At 36.1% G+C, this 21221-nt stretch overlaps 3 protein-coding genes and 1 pseudogene across 3 annotated transcripts; 1 reads left to right on the top strand and 3 right to left on the bottom strand.

Annotated features, from left to right (window-relative positions):
- Positions 2415 to 5252, top strand: LOC18588580 (rho guanine nucleotide exchange factor 8). Its single transcript, XM_007013077.2, has 8 exons — positions 2415 to 2490; positions 2634 to 2913; positions 3092 to 3208; positions 3469 to 3623; positions 3763 to 3837; positions 3936 to 4202; positions 4286 to 4606; positions 4689 to 5252. The coding sequence occupies exons 2-8, from the start codon at positions 2664 to 2666 to the stop codon at positions 5067 to 5069; spliced, it is 1566 nt and encodes a 521-aa protein (XP_007013139.2). The 5' UTR covers positions 2415 to 2490; positions 2634 to 2663; the 3' UTR covers positions 5070 to 5252.
- Positions 6376 to 11435, bottom strand: LOC18588579 (aspartate aminotransferase, cytoplasmic). Its single transcript, XM_007013076.2, has 12 exons — positions 11120 to 11435; positions 10761 to 10832; positions 10584 to 10645; positions 10411 to 10494; positions 10158 to 10257; positions 9931 to 10051; positions 9528 to 9691; positions 9253 to 9390; positions 8383 to 8504; positions 7879 to 7973; positions 7457 to 7577; positions 6376 to 6710 (listed from the first exon to the last, which is right to left on the bottom strand). The coding sequence occupies exons 1-12, from the start codon at positions 11171 to 11173 to the stop codon at positions 6626 to 6628; spliced, it is 1218 nt and encodes a 405-aa protein (XP_007013138.2). The 5' UTR covers positions 11174 to 11435; the 3' UTR covers positions 6376 to 6625.
- Positions 12412 to 15133, bottom strand: LOC18588578 (probable protein ABIL5). Its single transcript, XM_007013073.2, has 8 exons — positions 14827 to 15133; positions 14638 to 14720; positions 13727 to 13874; positions 13535 to 13634; positions 13397 to 13433; positions 13141 to 13301; positions 12965 to 13026; positions 12412 to 12849 (listed from the first exon to the last, which is right to left on the bottom strand). Exons 1-8 carry the CDS (start codon positions 14905 to 14907, stop codon positions 12748 to 12750), a joined length of 774 nt encoding a protein of 257 aa, XP_007013135.1. The 5' UTR covers positions 14908 to 15133; the 3' UTR covers positions 12412 to 12747.
- Positions 16232 to 20516, bottom strand: LOC18588577 (annotated as a pseudogene).

The raw sequence follows: 21221 nt of genomic DNA, 5'->3' as shown, positions 1-21221 counted from the left end.
AATCAATGTCATCTTAGCTTTATGCCATGTTTTCCTGCAAGTGCTGCTTATATGATCCATTAAGGGCTGATTACAACTGATTAAGATTAAGAAGAGCCTATAATAATTCTTGTTGAGGGTGGTAATTTTTATGATTTCTGTTTGTTTCTTCCTGGGGCTATATATTCCCTATGACCAATAATTCAACAGCATAAAATACAAGAAAATTTCCTTTAATCAAGCATCAAAATGCTCTTCAGAATTACATCACACTTCCCCTTAAAGCGGGCTGCAAGCACATGCTTTCAACTTGAAACATTTGTAGTTTTTTGTGATGTAATTACAGCACGGCGTTTTTGCTAAAAAGGCTTCTAATTATTGTGCCAAAAGTGCTTAATCAGATTAGTATAGACAAAGTGACCTTGATAATTAGACAAAATTATCCAACCTGTTGATCATAAACTAAAAGTTCAAGCTATACCGCAATCAAATCCAACCAAAAATTTTTTGAATGAAAAATCAACAACAAATTTCCCGACATTATATTCCATTATAGGACCCAAAATCTTTTCAGAAAAAGGAAACACGCGGGAATGTCTCACAATCAAAATATACTTCCATTTATTTTGCTTCTGTAAATACAAATTTTGATGTTGGGGCATGTGAAATATGAAGACAAAGTTACTATGGCCCTCCTCGTAGTTGTCTCCAATTTTCGCAAGCTGTTGCCATGGGAATTGTTGCCCTCCTCCATTCGATTTTAAATCCATGGAATTAATTGGGAGAAGGGATCTTAGATCACTATTTCCTACTTAACTATAAGTTATGTGGCTACTACTAACTCTATATTCAACAGTTTTAGTCTAAATATTTTGGACATATTCTATATTGAATGTAATGTGCTGTGTGGTAGTTGAATAAGAATAAACAAATTATGGCTTACATTGACAAAACAAGGTATATGGAAATTTGACATTTGCAGCCATGTTGGGTTTCCAAATTTGTAGTAATTAATTCACAATCTTGTTAGGTGGACATTAATCGGTAGCAGATTTGGTCAAAAATTTAATGTTTGATGAAAGGAACATTGATGACAACTTTGACAATAATAATATCGAAATTATAAGTCGGTGGTGGATATTTAATCTCTTCCCATCACGGAATATTGTTCTCAGAAAAGAGAAGGATGGGATTGGAATGTTGAATCTGAGAAGTTAGTAGCAGTAAATCAGTAATGGAGGATGACGAACTTTTGCCTTAGTTTTGAAAGTTTAATTAACAAAAGGGTTATGAATCCAGGGAGATCAAGTACACTATCTTTGGAAGCTAAGCCATCCAGAGTTCTAGTCGGTTAACCTTCGCTTTTTATTTTTTCCTCTAGTGGGTTAAAACTTGTACTAGTAGTTAATGGATGTGCTATACTGCAATTCAGCAATGAACTTTGTCTTGTTGTAAGGCAATTAATTGATAGTAAGCATTGCCCTGCCCCCACTCTCATGTAAATTTCAGGTTTACTAATAGTTTATTACTTAAAATTTAATTATGAGGAAAGCATAGGATTGAACTTGCTATAATTTGATAATGTAATTAGCTACTTACCAAACTTATCATTGAATTTTAGCCATTGATCATTGTTAATAAAGCAAAATGTCAATAAGTTTAGCACAGTAAGCTGTCATTCCTTTTCTGTTTTTTGTTTTCTTCAAACAATGATTGTGGGAAAAGAAAGTTCAAACTCACTTCTTATTAAATGAGTAGCTGCAGGCTCCCAATATCATTTCTTCTTCATATATGTGCTTGCTGGTATGGCGCTGGCTTTGGCCTGGCCATGGCTGTTATTATTATCATCTCCACGCTTCTGTGTCGTTCAGCCTCCTCCTCACTACTCAGAGAGTTACTTTGACTCAATCTTCAATGTTAGATTTCTTTCTTTCTTTAATTATGTTCAATGCAAAAATATCTTGGTTGACTAAAATCTAAAATCTGAAATACTTTATCCCTCATTGAATCTTTCCTCGTGGCCCTTAATTGTTGAAAGGATCCTGCTATTTGATCTTTTGGCCCTCGGTTAGGTCCTAATACCACGAGGTTATGCCTCTAATAATTAGGATGGATCAGTCATGGAGAGACAGGGAATATCTTTTATAAAGATCAAATTTTATGAAACGACAAATGTTCGGGGACCGTATTATTATTTTTCTCTAAATTCTCTGCCCAAAGTAACTGAACAGAAAAAGTTAGTTAAAGCAGTTAAGCTCGTACGTTTTTCCCGGGCATTTTGCCAGCATTGACCTCTCAAAAATTGACTATTTTTTAAAGACAAAAACTCTTGAAAATGACTATCTTTGTCGTTTACAGTTTATGCTGCTTTGTTTCTGAAAGCATGCACCCCACATTTCCATTGCTGCAAAAACAGAAAAAAGAATTAACCACCTCGATCTCTATCTCTTTTAACCCTGCAGAATCAGATAAACTCTTTCTTTTCAATCTTTAGCGTCTCATCTTAAGCGGGTAGTTCTCCTCTTTTTGCTTATTTTTTTTTCAACTCAATGAATATAATATTTGTTATAACTGAAAACTTAAGGAGACTTTTCTTTTTTTATTTATAATCATTTTCACCTTCGTTTCTTCTTTGTTTTTGTTGTTAAACAAAGAAGAAACACAAAGAGAAGCTTGTAGCGAAAATGGTTCGAACATTAACACGTCGGTACAGCATTCAGAGCTCGAGATCTTTCCACATTGGGAAAATGCTTGAGAATTCAAGAAGACAGCAGCAGAATCTGATCGCAGATGGTGGTGATGATGATGAGGAGAATGTTGATGATAGCCTGCAATCAAGGAGTATCGACACGAGAAATGCAGAAGACCAATCGATGGAGCACCAAAATATAGGAGAGTCTAGGCCAGGAAATCCCCAGGAGAGGCCACAATCAGGTGCAGTTCAGCATCTTTCTATGTTGATTAGCATAGTTGCAATTCATGTTCCATAAATATTTATCTTCATTGCCACTTATGAACAAGAGAGCTAATTTATCTCTGTCTGTTTCTGTCTTTCTTCCCTTAAGATCAGGCTAATAACCCTTCTAATGATATGTTTTGTCCCTTGATACAGATATGGAACTGATGAAGGAAAGGTTTGCCAAGTTGCTTTTGGGTGAAGATATGTCAGGAGGTGGAAAAGGTGTTTCTTCAGCTTTGGCTTTGTCAAATGCCGTGACAAACCTAGCAGGTAGACTTCCTGTATAAAATCTAATTACCAAATGCATATGTTTCCATGTAGAAATATAATGTGGAAGCGACAGGTTTCAGAAACGCCCATGGCGCAATCTTCTGGCTTTTCCTTCTCACCTCATGACAAAATAATACGGTTGATTATGAGCCTATTGGTAGTATTTTGGTAGATACTTTACCAGTTTATTATAGTACAAGAATGCACCTAACTGACGGTCGTTCTCATTCACATCTCTGCCTTGGCCAATTATAATGCAGCATCCATTTTTGGAGAACAAGGGAAATTAGAACCTATGGCTCCGGAAAGGAAAGCAAGGTGGAGAAAAGAAATTGATTGGCTTTTATCTGTAACTGATCACATTGTTGAATTTGTCCCTTCAGAACAGAAATCGAAGGATGGAACAAGCATGGAGGTAGGTATCTCTCTCTCATGTATATTTTTTTCAAGCTATATTAGGAGAAGTCATAGTTCTTAAAACAGCTACTCCAATGTTGCACCGTGGTTACAATTTCACCATATTAACTCCCAACAACTTGTTTTCAACTTGATAGATTATGGTCACTAAACAAAGGGGCGATCTGCTGGTGAATATACCTGGTCTGCGAAAACTGGATACATTGCTTATTGTGGGTAACTTTATCCTTCTAGTTTCTAATCTGATGAAATCACTTGATGGTATACCAGAGATTAACACTACGGTTGCTGATCGAATTATAATGAACAGGAGACCCTTGACAACTTTGCACAAGAAAAAGAATTTTGGTATGTGTCCAAAAATGATGATCCAGAAAATGAAAACAGCCAGAGGGATGACAAATGGTGGCATCCAATTGTTAAAGTTCCTGCAAATGGGCTATCAGAGACATCACGAAGATGGCTGCTGTCTCAAAAGGAGTCTGTCAACCAGGTATTAAAAGCAGCTATGACCATCAATGCAAATGTCCTATCTGAAATGGAGGTCCCTGAAAGCTACATCGATTCCCTCCCCAAGGTAAAGAAATGAAACTCCCATCAATTAAAACCTTATAGAATTGTTGTAGCTTTGACTTGATCCTTTACATCATGTGTATGTAGAATGGAAGAGCAAGCCTTGGTGATTCAATCTATAAAAGCATCACAGTGGAGTACTTTGATCCTGGGCAATTCCTGTCAACCATGGACTTGTCAACAGAACACAAAGTGCTTGACCTTAAGAACAGGATTGAGGCCTCTATTGTTATATGGAAGAGGAAGATGAACCAGAAAGATGGAAGGTCCTCTTGGGGCTCCGGTGTCAGCTTGGAAAAGAGGGAACTCTTTGAAGAGAGGGCAGAGACTATCCTACTCTTACTCAAGCAGCACTTTCCGGGGCTTCCACAGTCTGCGCTTGATATATCAAAGATCCAATACAACAGGGTACAGAAAGCTTGCAGCTGCGTTTTATCTTTTCCTCAATGCATTCAAGTTTGATTAACTTATTTACATTTTAACTTCACAGGATGTAGGACAAGCTATTCTGGAGAGCTATTCAAGGATACTAGAGAGCTTGGCTCATACAGTCATGTCAAGAATTGAGGATGTCCTTTACGCCGACTCGCTTACTCAAACATCATCACCAGCAAGATCCGACATGTCCTCGAACACAGATGAAGATGCGGCGAGGTTGAGTACCTCAGAGACACCAACACTATCAGATTTTATGGGCTGGGATGTTGGTTCCGCAAGGTGTAACACAAGTGATCAAGAAACCCACTTGAAAAGTGATTATGAGAAAAAAACATCCAAGCCTCCATTTAGTCGCACTCCAAGAAAAGCTTCCTATCTAGATAAGCTTGAAAACTTGAATGGCCTAAGAAGTCCGGATGCTCGTGATTTATAATCGGAATGTTAGAAGAAAGGAAACAAGAGGACGTAGAAGAAGAGGGAAAGAAAAGGAACGAGGTGGGGAAAGATACAGAGGAATACGGATAGTTAGAGACCTTACCTCATGTATATATATTCAGCTCCATGTAAAATTCCATTGGGACAGTAACTTTCTAGAACTTACATTGTTCTTCCTCCAGGATTTGGTCAGGGAAGTGATTATGTAACTGTGATACCACGTCTCCCATTCGATTCTTAAAGTCTATATATAAAGGTTGAGTCAATTACTACCAACAACTTGAATTTAAGTTTTTAAAAGATATTTGGATTAGACTTGACCAGTGATGTATGGGTCTCAATTATACAATTGGTATCAGAGCATGTGTCGATTCAACGTAAATTTTCATGTTAAGCTGGTGAGATCTGAATCTTCTGGAGTGAAATTTACAATTGGTATCAAAGCATATGCCAGCCCGCCCAATGATGTGAACTTCTACATTGTATTGGTGAGATCTTGATCTTAGGAAATGAACTTTAAATGTGATTTGATGTGTAACTTTAATAAAAACATCAAGAATTTAAATAGGTGAGATTGTGATTCCCCATTTCGATTCTTAAAACCTATATACGAGTTTAAATGAATCACCAATAACAGCTTGAACTTAAAACTTAAAAAGTTGTTGGAGCAATGGTGCTTAGACCTAGATCATGATTGATGCATTTGCGTACTGCTTTCTGCCTGTGTTGATCTCTAGTTACAGTCAATTATCCGATCTGGGGGTATATATACGTAACGTTTCGCCTTCAACATGCGATGGAACTCTAACGTTGCTCTCTAACCCTGCTTTATTTGTAAATTTCTCCTCTTTTTTGCTTCATTTTTCAGATTGTATTTTTCGACAAACAGGCAAGAGAAATTCACAAGCCCAATAAAAGAACTTGCATTTTTTTTTTCTGTCAAAATTTCAGCATCAGTTACCAAAACAGCATAAAAGTTGGGAGTCAGGAGAGGGGTGATTTCTCCCAGCTGTTTGAACACGAAGGAACCAAATGTCACAAAAGAAACATACTCAAGCTTCTTAGAATTATTTGAGTAACTTCAGTAGATCAACCATTCGTGTCCGCTCTTGGGTTCGGGAAGAGGAAATTAGAAGATAAAATTTTGCTGCAATTAAGTGTAATAACCCTTCAGAAATACTAGAGTACCACATAACCCTTCAGTAAGGTTATTGTTAAAGGGATTGTTTTCTGTTCTTAAAGAATGACCTGCCGAACTAAGCAAAATAGAAGGAAAAGAAATCTAACAAGCCTATATCACGAACTGTTGATAACAATGGCAAGCATACCATTTACGATGCCTCTGGCAAAATGTTATACATTGAAATCAAAATATCAAAATTGGGTTAAAATCTGAAATTTGCATTCTAGTTAAGTGTTTATTACGGAAAATCATAGTATTTGCTTGAAAAGGTTGGGGAAAAAACCATCACATACATGGACTATAACCAAATGTCCTTGCAACATAAATCTCACACCTGTTTCTAACAGGCAACATAAATCTCACACCTGTTTCTAACAGGAACCGGTGACTGCAGCATGTATAGCATCTGCAAGATGAGGGACCGTCTTGGAACTGAGACCTGCCATACTAATCCTCCTGAAAAGAAGAAGTAAGAAAATGAATTTAGCAAGATGTCAGTTAAATTAGGCACTTTCTGATTGATATTAGCAAGCGAGACAATCTTTGGCAACTATAAATGAGTTCTATGGTGCATAGATTATACGACTTCAGAAGCCCCCATTTCTGGCTTCCCAATACACAAAAAATAACAAAATCAACAATGAAAATGAGGTTCCAGTTTAGGGCTACAGTAAATGAAGCAGCAAAAGAGAGCTAAAATTCTAAATGTAAGTCCTTGACATGGTCGTTGGGTAGGTATGGAAGCAGGGGCAGTGGAGAGTCACTAGAATTGAAGGAGGAAGAGAATACCAAACTACAACTAGAATATGTACTTACTTGTTTTAGGAAGGTATGTCAACAACTCAATTTCTTAGCACTACAAAACCATATAAATTCAAATGGAAACAACTTTATCATAGAAGTAAAGAAGCTCTCTTCATGTTGAATGAAAATGTTAAATCATAATATGACATTTATCACATCGATGTCAAATGATCTTTCATAATTGATTAGGATTATGGCTCATGCAAGAATACTGGGAGAAGAAATCTCAAGGCATCATTTTCTAGTCTAGAAACAATTTTCACTGCAACAAGCAGAATTTTGGGGAGAGGAAATTAACCTTCTCAGCCAACCAACAACAAACCCAACCCCCAAAGAATATTTAGAAGAAAAACACTCAACAAAAAGGATGGAAAGAAACAAGAAACAGATCTTTTTACCCATCAGATGTCATGTAAATGTGGTACTCTTTGGTCATGAAAGCAACTTGATCACTGTTCAGCCCTGTGAAAGTAAACATTCCAATCTGCTTGATAATGTGACTCCAATCACCTGGAGTGCCTGACAAAACGGAGATGGAAACATGTATGGTTTCTGAGCTTGGCGAATACACCAAAGACTTCATATAACAGTGAAGAAAATACCAGAAAAAAATACATGCACAATTTTTGTCAATATATTATAAAGGAGGTCAGCAGACACCAAGATCTCGAACAAGGCTTTCGTAAGTTGACATATATAATAAATATTGACCGACTCATAAGTCATACCTATCAAACTTACATTTCATGCTTAAAGGAAAACTAAGAAAAAAAAAGGCACAACCACAAATAGAACATAGGAAGAAAGGATTAAGTAAAACCTCTAGCACTTAAAGCATCAAATAGTTGTTTGCGCATGCTAATAATCCGTTCAGCCATTGCTTTCAGTTCAATCTTCCACTCATTATACATATCACTGCAAAGAAAAATATAAACAAATGTAAAAGAGAAAAACTAAAAGTGCAGTCCATAAGTGAGTTAACTTGATTTGAGTAGTTACTTAATCGAAGTCCAACAAGAAAATCATTGATAAAAAAATTGCCCCCAAAAATTGTACATATAAATGCATGTATACTTTGTCTAATTACTACTACAGATTTGGGCAGTGGTCACCATTGGGTAGAATGCACCAATCATTGTTTGAAAGGATAATTTTTTTAATCGGAATATCTTACGAATCTTAACATTCATTTTCCTTCAATCTCTAACACCAAGACAAACTGTCCATTCCAGTTTCTAGAAACTTTTACGGAATTTCTAGTTTCCATGTCATCTAACAAGTTCTAAATACAGTTTGGTTTCATTACACCACAAAAAGGACTTACCTGTTCTTGAGAATGGTGGCTGCAATTGATGCACCATGGATAGGTGGATTAGAATACATAGGCCTAATCACAAGCTTCAACTGGCTCTCAACCCTGCTTGCAACATCAGCTGCCTTACAGACCTGTTAATAAAATTATTATTATATTCTATGCAAGAGGCGATAGTTCACATAAAGTAACAGAAAGAATGGCAGCATTGCACTAATTAAAATGTAAAATATAACTTTTCCCTTTAATCACTTTAGTGGCTATCTAGTAAACCAATCATCTTCAATAATTGCCAAGATATTGTAAAAATGCTGTTTGTGCATAGCTATTTATTCCAAAAAGGGAGGGGCGGGGGGGAAGAAAACACCTGGCAATTTCCACACAGCAAAAGTCACCATTATGTGAATTCTTCTTATAAATGTGGACTTAAATTGTTTAAAGCTGATTCAATCTAAATGATGGGATACAATTCTGACTATCATGCTTTAAAAACCAATTATTATTTAAAACTCCTATGCTGATGTAGCTAGGAGCAAAAGGGAGCAGAGCACTCAGTTTCCCAGACAGCTGGAAAGATGCCATACTTAATATAAAACAAAAAGAGGTCTGCATCCTGAATATCAGTAGTATCTGAACCAAAGTGTGTGAGAAAGTTTTTAACTTCGGACATAGTTTGTTGGCAGACAAGTCAATACGAGAGGATAAAATTACTTTTACCTATAAGGTTATATATTAAAAGTATTAGTGAATGTCATGGATGATTCTGCTTAATTGTCAGAGTTACAGTTTTCAGCCATAAGATTAGGGTCTTAATTTGGCCCCGAGCATTTACTTAGTCACAAGGAAAGAAATTGCTCAAGAATTATAAGTTCAGCATCTTACAATGCTGAGAGCACCAACACGCTCCCCATAAAGTCCCATATTTTTTGCATAACTCTGAGCTATGAAGCATTCCCCGCCATCTGCAACAAACATGCGAACAGACTGTGCATCTGCATCTAAGCTACCGCTTGCAAATCCCTGGAATGTCAGACCCAAGTGTTAGTTAATTAACCATTGTATAACCTATTAAAACATAAAAGATTAACATCTATGGAGTTTGTTATGCAGTATTTTAACAAAATCACACATAGCTTTAATCAATATCTGACAATTACCTGGTAAGCACTGTCAAAGAAAGGCAATGACCCTTTAGATCTTATCAACTGCCGGATCTGCTCCCATTGCTCAACAGTTGGGTCAACGCCAGTTGGGTTATGAGCACAAGCATGAAGAAGCACTATACTTCCAGCTGGTGCTGCTCCAAGATCTTCTAGCAAGCCTGTTACCCAAAAGTGCCCTTCTTTTTATTAGTATACATACCAGGGCAATTAAAAACCAAGATATTGGTTCTGTAAACCACAGAGAACTTGTATGAAGGAATTTAAAACCAAAAACAGGCAATAAAAAAGTAAACATATGCTAAGCTGTAATTATTGAAGACTTCAGTTGTTCTCCCAGGACCCCTGAATTGAATTAACTTATTAAAAGAAGCAACTCATTCACAATATAGACTCAGACCTTGGAAATGGAGCCCACGAGTTGTTGGATCATAGTAGCGGTAAGTCTTCACTGACAGTCCTGCCATCGTGAACACTTTTAAATGGTTTCCCCATGTTGGCTGTGGAATGTATATGGTACGCTAGCAAACAAAAGGTAGGCAAAGTAAGCATCACTTGCTCTTCAAATAATAACAATTAACAACTTACTAAAACAAATAAAAAACAGAAGACGATTGTGCATTTTACTTGGTGATAATGCTTTGCTAGAAACTCAGCTCCAACCCTTAAGGAACCAGTACCAGACAAGCACTGAGCAGTAGCCACTCTGTTCTCTTGAATAGCAGGACTACCCAGAAAAGCAAAAACCAAAAAACATCAAATAAGCTGTCAATAAAACACAACAGGAATTGCAAAAGAACTAAACAACCATTTATAAATAATTTCAACTGAATCAAAATCAGTTTTTTTTTAATTATTTTTTCCTTCTCCCTTTCTTTACCTGTCATCACCAAGAATGAGTTTAGCAGTCAATTTATTGAACTCAGCAAAACCAAGAATAGGAAGGTACTCCTTGACTCTTGACCTGAAAAATGTAATACATGATCAACAAATTTACAAAACAATCCAAAACGCAACAAGGGCATGAAAAACAGAATGGTTTGAGTAGCTTACGGGTCATTAACAAGAAGCTGCTCCGCTTTTCGAACTACATTTAGAACCAGGGGTTTTCCTTCCTGTTATTTAGATAAACAGATCAACATAATCAACGTCATATTAACAAAAAATATTGATCAAGTTTTTAATCGAGATAATTTTTTAAGGTAAAAATAAAAAAATAAAAAAATAAACCTCAGTTCTGTAAGCACCAACGCCTAAATTCAACTTAATCGGGCTTGGATCCTTGTTGTAAGCAACAGTCACCTATTTGTTCAAATAAAATAATCAGAATAACCAAAAAATAATCATATCATTATATGATAACAAAGGAAGCTTCGCCTAATCATTAAAAAAAATAGGGAAAATGAAAAAAGCTAATTTAAAATGAAACTTCAAAATTACAGCAGCATGCAAATATTTAAAAAAAAAAGATATTCTTGGCTGTATTCGTCACACAGCTCATGATTTCCCGCGATCAAACACGCTATGATCCGATCAACGAAGAGGATCGGTTCAAAATTAAAGAGAGCGAGAAGATGATCATGAGTTACCCCTAGAATAGGATCTTCGGGGCCTTGAGCAATGGCGGCAAATACTGAATCCATTGCCTTCGTAAGCTCGAAGTGTTCTCTGGGTTTACTAGAAGTTGAGAAATGGAAGCAGAGAAATGAGAGACTAAAGGAGGGGTTTTTTTTTTTTGCTTTTATAAGCTAAGATTCTTAGGTTGGTTTCAGGAGTTTCTTTAACAGCGGGCGCCTAAAGGTCCTGAACTGTGGGCGCTTGTGCTTTTCTCAGTGCTGCACTTGTTCCGACGGTTTTTTTCTTCTTTCTTCGATGACTTTTATTTTTTTAAAGTTTTTCCTTGTTTTGAATGATAGGTAGACTAGCCTCCACCAAATGCTGATGCTGCGACCGGCATGAGGTGTTACGTGGATACCTGGGTCCCACCGGCAATAACTGAAAACTGAAAATATTTTTAAAAATATAATTAAAGGTTTTTAAAAAGGGCTTTTAGGATATTTTCCAAGCTAATTTTTATAATAATATTTTGTATTAAATTATTATTTTTATGAGTATAGCTAATATAATTGTTTTTAATTTATTTAAAAAGTATTACTTGTAGTTTAGGCATATCATGGTTTTGGATGATATAATAAATTCTTTTGATCTTTTCCTTTATATATATATATATATATATAAAGAGTATTACTTAATATAAACTTTAAAAAATACCTTAAAACATTTATTAACAAAAACTTATAATTAAAATGAACAAGTACTTCCTCTGTCTTATAAATACTTCTTAATTTAACCCTTTTTAGTTAAATTTTTTAAATTCTAACTTCAAATTATTTTAAATATTTGATTAAATTAAATTTTAATAAATATATATTTGAAAACTACTTCATTCATAATTTTGAAAAATTATTTTTTGAAATTTTAATTAGTAATTATTGGTAAAATAAAAAATGTCAAATTGAAACACTAATTATGAAACTAAAGGAGTAGCTACGAATGAAAAGGTATAAATAAACTTTATAAAATATGCAACATTGCGCCAAGTAAGGTCGGTTTAATAAAATTTGGTATCTTTAGTTGTCATCGATTTTGACATTTTGTTGTTCTCTTAAGGTCAACTTTATAATAATTTCTCTTCTTTAATTGCATTTTCACAATAAATTTTGACAGTTGCCTAATTCTTTTCAATAAAAGATTAATTAAATTAAGTATAATATTATGTCATTAAATTATGTCTAGACACTTAATCCTTACAACTAATTCCCGTTTAATTTGCTCCAAAATGCCATTAAAAATGAACTAAAATGAAACACTCAACCTGTAATTAATCATAAATGGTATCTAGATTTACAATGCTGTGATTTTCCAAGTACCGATTATTTTCTCCGATCAGAAATTAACCCAACTTTGCTCACTGTCTTTGCTACCATACATGCATTAATTCTTCACACAATTATATAGATATGAACATTTAATCAAGACATTTCTGCCTCATCTATGGAACCTTGAAAGTTATTACAAGAAATCTCCAGTGCCCCTATTGAGGAATATTCAGCATATCTCTACGTAAAACAAACCATGAGTACCACTACAAAAGATTAGCTTAAACAAATAAAAGCAGTAGCAACAGGAACATATGGATTCCCCTTTCAAGTTTTTCTCATGCTGCTGATCTTCTTGCACGTCGAATGAAAGATAAGATATCAGCACTCTGCAATGGTTTTCTGTAGGAGCCTTTCCGTCCATGTTTTTTATTTCCTTGCTGCAAACATGAGCAGACCAAAGCTAAATTAAACTTCGATGAAAATGGGGTTATGGGAATTATTAATTGAAAATGTTATTTATATATATAGATGATATGTTTGAGCTGAAGTCACCTGGAAATGGAAAGTAGGATTTGAACCCTTTGATGGTATCGAGAGGCCATCACGAACAGGCACTGGCAAAAGACCCCGTCAGGTGAAAAAAAAAAAAAAAACCAAACTATCAGAGACTTGAAGGAAAATGAAATTACTGTTAACTTAATTATTGTTTATTGATAAAATGTTTATACCTAATGCTGAATTGTAGTCAGATTCGTCGAAATTAGATCTCAATATTGGACTCTTAGATAATGAAGGCTTGTCTGTACAAGTGAAGAAGAAAAGTGGCACGCCTTCAGTGTCAAGTTCATGCTTGTCTTTGAGTTTTGCTGGCCTTGGAGCAATGGAAACCCTGCATTAGAGAAAATGGTTGGAAACCTTCGAGCTAATATCAATATTTACACTTATTACTGTGATATTGTGAAGATTGAAGAGAGTTGATGGTACCTTGAGTCTTCATTCGATCTCCCAACAGTTGACATTGCTGTCAGTTAAAGAAAAAAAGCCAATTATCAGCTGAAAGAGTTAGAGAAAACTAGCTAATTGCAAACAGAATTAAGAGATCACGTGGTTTGCGATAATTACGTGCAGATAAATAACGCCGGTGATGATTTGGCAAATTTGGATTCCACTTGACTCTTGTTAGAGCAAGCTTGTGAGCAAATTGCTCGCATGAGAGAAGTCTCTGGTAGAAACATCAGACATGTCATAAATAATAAGCATATGCCAATACTTGATTAAGTTGTGAGCATCAGCAAGATGAATATATACACCGACTTGTTTTAGGCAATTGATGCGGAGCTCAGCCTCAGAAAATTCATTAGTCTTGGAAATGCAGTTATTTAGGTTAGCAGAGACGTTCCCCAGATGATCAACAAAAGTAACAACAGCCTTGCATATGTACTCTTTTGTGTTTTCTACCACACTGCAAGTTGCAAAAACATGCCAATCATAATTTTAAGTCATGGAGTTGTATGTTACGCTGTAAAGTTCTCATCTCTATTGGTCCAAAGGTCAGTGGCCATAAATGGGAACTCAGAAAGTACCAAATGGGCAGGGGAAGAGCAAGCCCCAAGCCTGCATGGCGTCTATGGGTTTTACGGTTGGAAGTTCAAAATCAGAAAGTAATGGGAAGAGAAATGGGCTTGAACAGAGGAAGGCCACGCCCTGCAGAAATGGCCATCAGGCATCAGTACCCAATGGTTGGGTTCGCAGTTATCAGCATCTGAAGTGCTGGACTTGAAGAGGTTCAGGCCGAAAAGAAAAACAGACAGAAAGACGTCTTGGACTCCGATGAGTAATGGGTTCCAAATGAAGCAGGTAGCAAGCATCATGAATTCATGATCCTACATTGCTTCTCTAGTCCCTGAAGAAAACGAAAGAGAAGCTGAGCCAGTCATAGCTCATAACTCAAATCTTATGTTAGACTAGCTCAACTCAACCATGAAAGAGGTTGGCGCTTCGGCCAATGGCCTGTTGAGCGAGGCTCATGGTTGTGGAGTTGGGGTAAACACCAACTGCCATATTATAGACAGTGACATGAAAAACCCACCATGAACAGAATAATAGGAAGAAAAAAAAGAAGCAAAGCTTTGAGGTTTGGGTTTTATGGCACATCTGGTAAACATGCAAACGAGGTTTTCAGTTGTCACAACAGTTTGACAGCTTAGAAATCAAGAAAAACTCACACTTTCTTCTCTTCAGAGTTCAAGAATGTTGTTTCACAGTAATCTGCAGCGAAATGGAGCTGAGACCGCAAATCTCTGAGTTCCTATAACCATAAGAAAACAAGCTTTAACATGGAAGTTTCGTCCCCTCCACACCACCCCACCCCCCCTCCCAAAAAAAAAAAAAAAAAGAGACAGACACAGACAAACCTGGAGAGACTTGTCAAAGCGAAAGCCCTCGTCTGACTCATCTTCTTTCTTCGGAGGGGAAAATATTTCTGTAATATGCATTCTAATTTCTTGTCTTTCAAAATCAGAGCTAACTGATGATGGCAAGTAGGGTAGCTGATGAGTTAAAGTTAAAAATGAGTACTGGGGAAAAGGAGGAAGGGAGAGAAAGATATGATGCAAACTTTTCCTTATCTTTCCTCTGTCTTTCCTTTTGGAATGTACGCTCTCTTGGTTAATTTTGAAAGCGAGAGAAAAGAGAGGCTTGTGATGTTGTCATCCTGAAGCAGTGAAACAACCCAAAAGAAATTCTTTATACCCAAGAAAAGAGAGAGAGAGATTCTCTTTAGCCCGTGGCCTATCGCCATGGCATGAAAGGGAATAAGAGAAAGATGACAAAGAAGTATTGCAGCCCCGTGATCTTATGCTTTAGCTTTTTAGGACTCTTTCAGTCGTTCTGTGAAAAGACCAGTCACTTACTGACAAAATGATCTAGTGCCACTCCCACACACTTAATTTGCCATGGTATAGATATGTAGATATACCCTCCATTTCATATGCTAGTATGATGATATTGTAATATTTAAATTTGATACTTCATTTTCTCTTTTGATTCTGTTAACAAGTGAATAAAAGCTCGATTTGTTGTTTTATATCCATTTAAGCTAAACGATATGACTTCATACACTCTTAACACGAAAATGAATAATGATAAATGCTCCTACCACATGTAAAACATACATGGGTAAGGCTACTTGAGCTCTAATATCACATCAAAACTTAATTCCAAAAGCTTATGAATTCAAGTATAATGTTAAACAAAGTAGTAATAAATTTAAAGTTTTGCTTGGTTACATTTAAAATGGAATTATTCTAGTATATTTTCCTTTCTTAAAGACATTTCGCCATCTATCCTCTCTTTCATTGAACAGCTAATTGTAGGACCAAAGCTTGCTGGAACTCATTTGTTTGTGAATTCCCTTTGTTGTCTTTTTATTTTCTTCTTTAATTATGCTAATCAGGGGGAACTTTTCGAGAAATTCTGTGATCATTTTTTGTTTGTTGTGAAAGAAAGAGCAAATCCATGTTAAAAAGCCAAGCGACCTAATCGAGTCACACAAGACTCTACAGACCTTTTCTTTCCTTGGAGAAAGAAGACAAGTTCAACTGATATGGTATGCAACTATTCCCAGCAAAAACAAAGCGTTCCCTGCCATTATAATCCAGCAACAGGGTTCATGGTCTGCCTGACAGCATATATCCACCTGAGTGATTATGCTGGTGATTAATTAAATTGAGTAGCTGCCATCTGAGCATGTGACTCACCGACAAATGATTGCAAAGCTCGAAGACATTTTAACAGATTTTATCAGCAAAATCTACTGTATGCGAAAAAATGGACGAACTGATTTGCTTCACAATAATGGATTTCCACAGTGTACAAAATTTCACCTGCATATGAAGGAACTGCAACCTTCTACCTTCCCCAATCCACTCCTCCATTCTCTCCAGAAAGAAATACCCTCTATTGACAAAATGGTAACTCTATGATGGGCAAAAAACATCACTAAAGTACACCGAGCATCAATATACAAAGGGGCCTCAAAACTATACAAAGGGATTCCAACTGGGAGTTCATTTTATATTTCTGCAACTTTACAAGACAGCCACTTGCTTTATATTTGAAAATCAATAACACAGTTACCAAGCATCTCTGCAGCCTCTATTTCTGATAGAACGGTGCATTGATCTGAGGGGACTGGAACCGACAAAATGTCTCTGATATTTTTGTATATTTCCTCAGTATGCTTTTGTGGTTTATCATGGTTGCCATCTTTTAGTGACAGAGAGTTTGTATTAACTTCAGTTTGAATAGTTGGCCTCGTGCATTCCTTATTACGGTCAAGAGGCTGCAAATCTGTTACACAAGAAAACCCTGTATGTAAATAGATCAATAGGACACCATAAAGTCAATTTGGTTTAGCATTCCTAAGCAGATCATCGATTTAAGTCAAACTAGTGATTGAACTAGCTAACCTTTTTGTGCAAATCCATCCAAGATATGCAGAAGTCCATTAAAACGAACAAAGTTTTTTAATAATTACACCTTACAACTTATAACTACGAATTTTCCAGTGAATAAAGGCTCTTTCCTTGGCAAAAGTAAAGTTTGGTTTTAGCCTTCTGTGCATAAAATTGCTAACACCTCAACAAACCCAGAAACTCAAAAAAAATGGAAAAATGATTACTGAATATTTTTGTAGTCATAAAAGAATCATCTAAAAGACATGCAGTTGATACTATCACTGACATCAACTTAATTGCATACATACATGCCACTACTACTACATGAATGCTATTTGAGTCTCATAAAAGAGCATTATCAAATAGAAACAACAGAACACACTATTAGCAATTAGTAATTGTAGATTATGGCTGAGCAAATAACAAACCCATATACTTGAAGTGAAGAACTACTTATAAACTAAACTTGGTGTTACCTTCAGGTATGGTTGAAGAATCTTCCTTCACCACATGTGACTTAGCTCGTCTAATGCATAACCATGTTCTTTCAGTGTCATAATCAAGTTCAGATGCAATGGGAATATGCCAATGGCCTTTCTCTGATTCCTGTCGGCATGTATTTCCATTATGAGTGTTCAGCACACTTTATAGCTCTATTCTGTCAGTTTAGGCACTTTACACCCACACACATACACACACAAGCAACAGAACACTGGAACTGAAATTACAACTAACCTGAATTACAACAGAACAGGGAGGAGGCATGTAAAACACTGGACCGGCATTTGAAAAACTGAAATGCACCTTAGATGTGGAAAAGAGAGATGCCTTGTTAGGAAAATTGCTTTAGATAAATATAGTAGGCAATGGAGCAAATTCATCACAAGGTTTAGCAATAAGTTGGATGCAGCTATCTAACTAAACAAAATTTTGGAGGATAAAGATGTAAATCAAAAAGTCTATCTAAAGGATTTAGATATTAGAGAGCTTTACTCACTTGATGCCTTTCCTTCCATTTTGGAAAGAAGTCGTTTCCCAAAAGTTGAAATGTATGGTCTCTCATCTCATCGTTGGTCACAATTAAGCACTTGAACTTGATAGCTGCATACAACCAGTACCTGAATCACAGGTCATTACCCATTGCTTTAAATGCATAAGCATTGGAAAAATATGTCTGACACAAATTAAGTCATAGTGTCTAAAGTTGATGCAATTATGCAAATAAGCAATCATGCAGGTCAGCTGTAACTTCTAAGCATATATTTCCTACCAGTCATCATTGGATCCAGTAGGTGTTGCATATAATGCATCTGCATTTTTCCACTTTTCAATTAATGCTTTATTTACTGGCTCATCCATCTTCTGTCCGGTGATCCGCTTGTTATGCAAAACAATGAGTGGCCATTTCTTTGATGGAAGTTTCTGGCGTATTCCGTTAACAACAGCATTGACCTAAAGAATTTACCTTAAGAGAACTCAATATCACTCACGAAAAAGCAAAGGAAAACAATTGGGTAAAGTTGTAGTGAATCCTATTCATTCAAGCCAAACTAACCTTTGACGGCATGAATCTTCTCTGGCTGAAAAGACCAACATTAGCTGCATCTACCACAGCTTCAAATGGCCCATAGTAGTCTAGCCATTTCTGCAAGCAAATAAATACACCAACTTTATCAAAACTTGCGTACATAATTAGAGTGATTGAAAAGAGATCAAGAAGCTTTTCATACTTGAAATTTTTGAAAACTGAAATGCTTCTCTCTCTTTGTAGCTATAGATGCAACTGATTCAGCAAACTTCTCTGTTTCTACAGGATCAAGATCTATTAAAGCCAACTTTTCCCCACAGCATTTACATAACGCATCAGCTCCAACAGCTGTATGTGATATAATCCATCTACCTTTACCCAACCAGCCCTGCCCATGCCAGCCTCCTCCGCCATTTTCAATTGCTTCCTTTATAAATCTCTGATCCATGGTTCGTTTCCCCAATCTTGAGGCTTCCTTGCTCTCAAACCATTTGACAATTTTGTCTGCAGTAGAAGGTGACACTTTTCTCACACTTGTTCTTAGTTTATGCAATAAGTAATACACGTTGTCACCTCTTCCAGCTTCTACACTCACTCTTAAGAGTGCCTCCAGTTCAGGCTCTTCTGGATGAATACCATGCTCCAACATGTGTTTCTCAACTTCGAATGCTTTGTCAACATCTCCAATATTGCAGAAAACAGATAGAGCAGGACCATAAGAACGCAATCTAGGATTTATACCCAATTGATTCATTTTCTTTACCACATCAAATGCCATGTCACCATTACCCATTGACATTGCCATTCTTGCCACAGCTGTCAAGGTTGCTTCGTTCATTGGGACATTATCCAAACACATCTTTTCATAGATCTCAAATCCCTTGAGGAGTGCATACTTCTTGACATCTTCACTTACCCCAATTTCATAATCCTCTCGGTCACTGCTGCTCTTATCGTCTATATCTAAATGATCTTCATCTCTCTTTTTCTGATAACTAGAACCTTCTGAAAGTCGAGAATATGGCTTTGGAGACCCATTTGAAAACTGATTTAAGTTCTTGTCAGGAAAAGTATTATCTAGATTACAAAAACTTTCACTAAACCTAACCTTCAATTTATCAATATTCCCCTGGCTTCTACTACTATCAACCAATTTCCCATTGTTTAAAATAGGATTACTCAATTCTGAAGCACTAGAATTCTCACTATCCTTATCTATTGGTTCACCTAACCCCATTGAATTCATACTCGAAGCTTCGTTGGACACGTTTAACATATTTAAAGGCCGACTACCACTACCACTTTTAGCAGGTTGAACAACACCCACAGCTGCAGAAGAACAAAGGTACAAAAGCACAGCATAATGGTACTGCCCCATTTTAATTTTTTCTCTCAGAGCCTTATCATACAATTGAATGGCCCCCATCACATCTCCCCTCTTTGAACACATATCCAACTGAACCCTCAAGTGTACTTCAGGTGAATTAGCCTGATCTTTCTTAGACCTTTTCCCTAACCTTTTCTCTTTCACCAAGCCATCACCATCCTTGGTTTTTCCCTCCACTTTTTCCTTAGCCACTAAATTGTTCACATTTTTAGAAGATTTCTGTTTACTACCCATATTCTCATCTTTAGCCCTCAATGAAGAATCCCCAGAACCCATTTCTCTCCCTCTCTCAAAATATTTGTCTCTTTTTCTTGCGTTCTTATCCTTTGCATACCTCTTCCTTTCAGCCTTCCCTTCCAGCACTGAACTAAAAAGGTTCTCCAAAGAGTTTCTCTCTGCTCCCTCATTTCCAGACCTTAAAGAATTAAACCCAGAACCAATTTCTTTCTTACTCTTCGAATTTCCAGTCTTTGTTGAGGTTTCATAGTCTTTTGTGGAAAACTTTGCATGAAAGTGGTGTCTAACATGTCTTCTATCTACAAAAAATTGAGATATTTTGTGTTTGGGAGGTGAAGAAAATAAGATAATAAGCGAGACAATGGAAGTTGAAAACATTGGAAGATGAAGGATACTTACAGAGAGTGATGGAAAGGAAGTGTCTTTGCTGTTGCAGGGTATTGAAAGTAAAGGAGGCCATGTGTGGCCGTTAGGACACCCTTGTCTTTTTGATATGGCATTGTAATAATTAATAACTACTATCGCTGTGGGTTCGAAGTAAAAAAAAAACAAATAAATAACTAATATTTCCCTTTTTGTATGAAGAAATTTCCCTAAACTTCTTATTCACAAATTGACAAATTAAAATTCTTCCACGTTCACTCGCACGGAAGACAAACCCACCTCGACAAAAACAAGATTTATTACAACTTTAAACCTCTCATTTGAATTTCATACTTGGTGTTTGTTGTCTTACGAATATTTTGTTTTGCTCAATTTCAACTTACGTTCCAAAGTTTTTTTAATTATAAAAAAGGGAAATGATTTAATATTTTTTTAACTAATTTTAGTTATAAAAATATTAAACATAGATTTAATACATATATTTTTGCAGCAGTGAAAAATCAGAGCAATTTTTAAAATAAATCATTTTCCTTAACCAAAGCAAGTTAGAAAACTTGTGCCACGCTTCTTTTTTTTTTGTTCTTCTAAATCATTTTTCCATGTTCTTCTAGAAGAAACATTTGAAGGGTTGTACCAGCTTTAAAACAAAACAACTCTTAGTGCCACAGATGTTAGAAGTTGTAGACAACCAAGTTCAGAAATGGACTAACATTTTCGAGACAAACATAACCAATTTCTTTTGCGTCTATTAACCAGAAATACTGACAAAAGAAAAATGGAAATAATAAAAAAAAAAAATTCTGAAAGCAGGGGGGT

The sequence above is a fragment of the Theobroma cacao genome, chromosome 9 (assembly GCF_000208745.1).
Source record: "Theobroma cacao cultivar B97-61/B2 chromosome 9, Criollo_cocoa_genome_V2, whole genome shotgun sequence".
In the NCBI taxonomy this organism is placed as follows: domain Eukaryota; kingdom Viridiplantae; phylum Streptophyta; class Magnoliopsida; order Malvales; family Malvaceae; genus Theobroma; species Theobroma cacao.
Note: the sequence above shows the minus strand (reverse complement) of the source record. Positions and strands in the feature narration are given on the sequence as shown.

Bases quoted from the DNA above. Each gene is read 5' to 3' on its own strand.
- LOC18588580 (XM_007013077.2), top strand. From the start codon at position 2,664: ATGGTTCGAACATTAACACGTCGGTACAGCATTCAGAGCTCGAGATCT. The intron at 3,624-3,762 runs GTAGGTATCTCT...TCAACTTGATAG, and splicing joins AGGATGGAACAAGCATGGAG to ATTATGGTCACTAAACAAAG. The intron at 4,607-4,688 runs GTACAGAAAGCT...TTAACTTCACAG, and splicing joins CAAAGATCCAATACAACAGG to GATGTAGGACAAGCTATTCT.
- LOC18588579 (XM_007013076.2), bottom strand. From the start codon at position 11,173: ATGGATTCAGTATTTGCCGCCATTGCTCAAGGCCCCGAAGATCCTATT. The intron at 10,646-10,760 runs GTTTATTTTTTT...TCTAAATAACAG, and splicing joins TTGGTGCTTACAGAACTGAG to GAAGGAAAACCCCTGGTTCT. The intron at 8,505-9,252 runs GTAAGATGCTGA...TTTTATTAACAG, and splicing joins GTGTTGGTGCTCTCAGCATT to GTCTGTAAGGCAGCTGATGT.
- LOC18588578 (XM_007013073.2), bottom strand. From the start codon at position 14,907: ATGCATATTACAGAAATATTTTCCCCTCCGAAGAAAGAAGATGAGTCA. The intron at 13,027-13,140 runs GTATAAACATTT...GTCTTTTGCCAG, and splicing joins TGACTACAATTCAGCATTAG to TGCCTGTTCGTGATGGCCTC. The intron at 12,850-12,964 runs GTGACTTCAGCT...TCATGTTTGCAG, and splicing joins ATCCTACTTTCCATTTCCAG to CAAGGAAATAAAAAACATGG.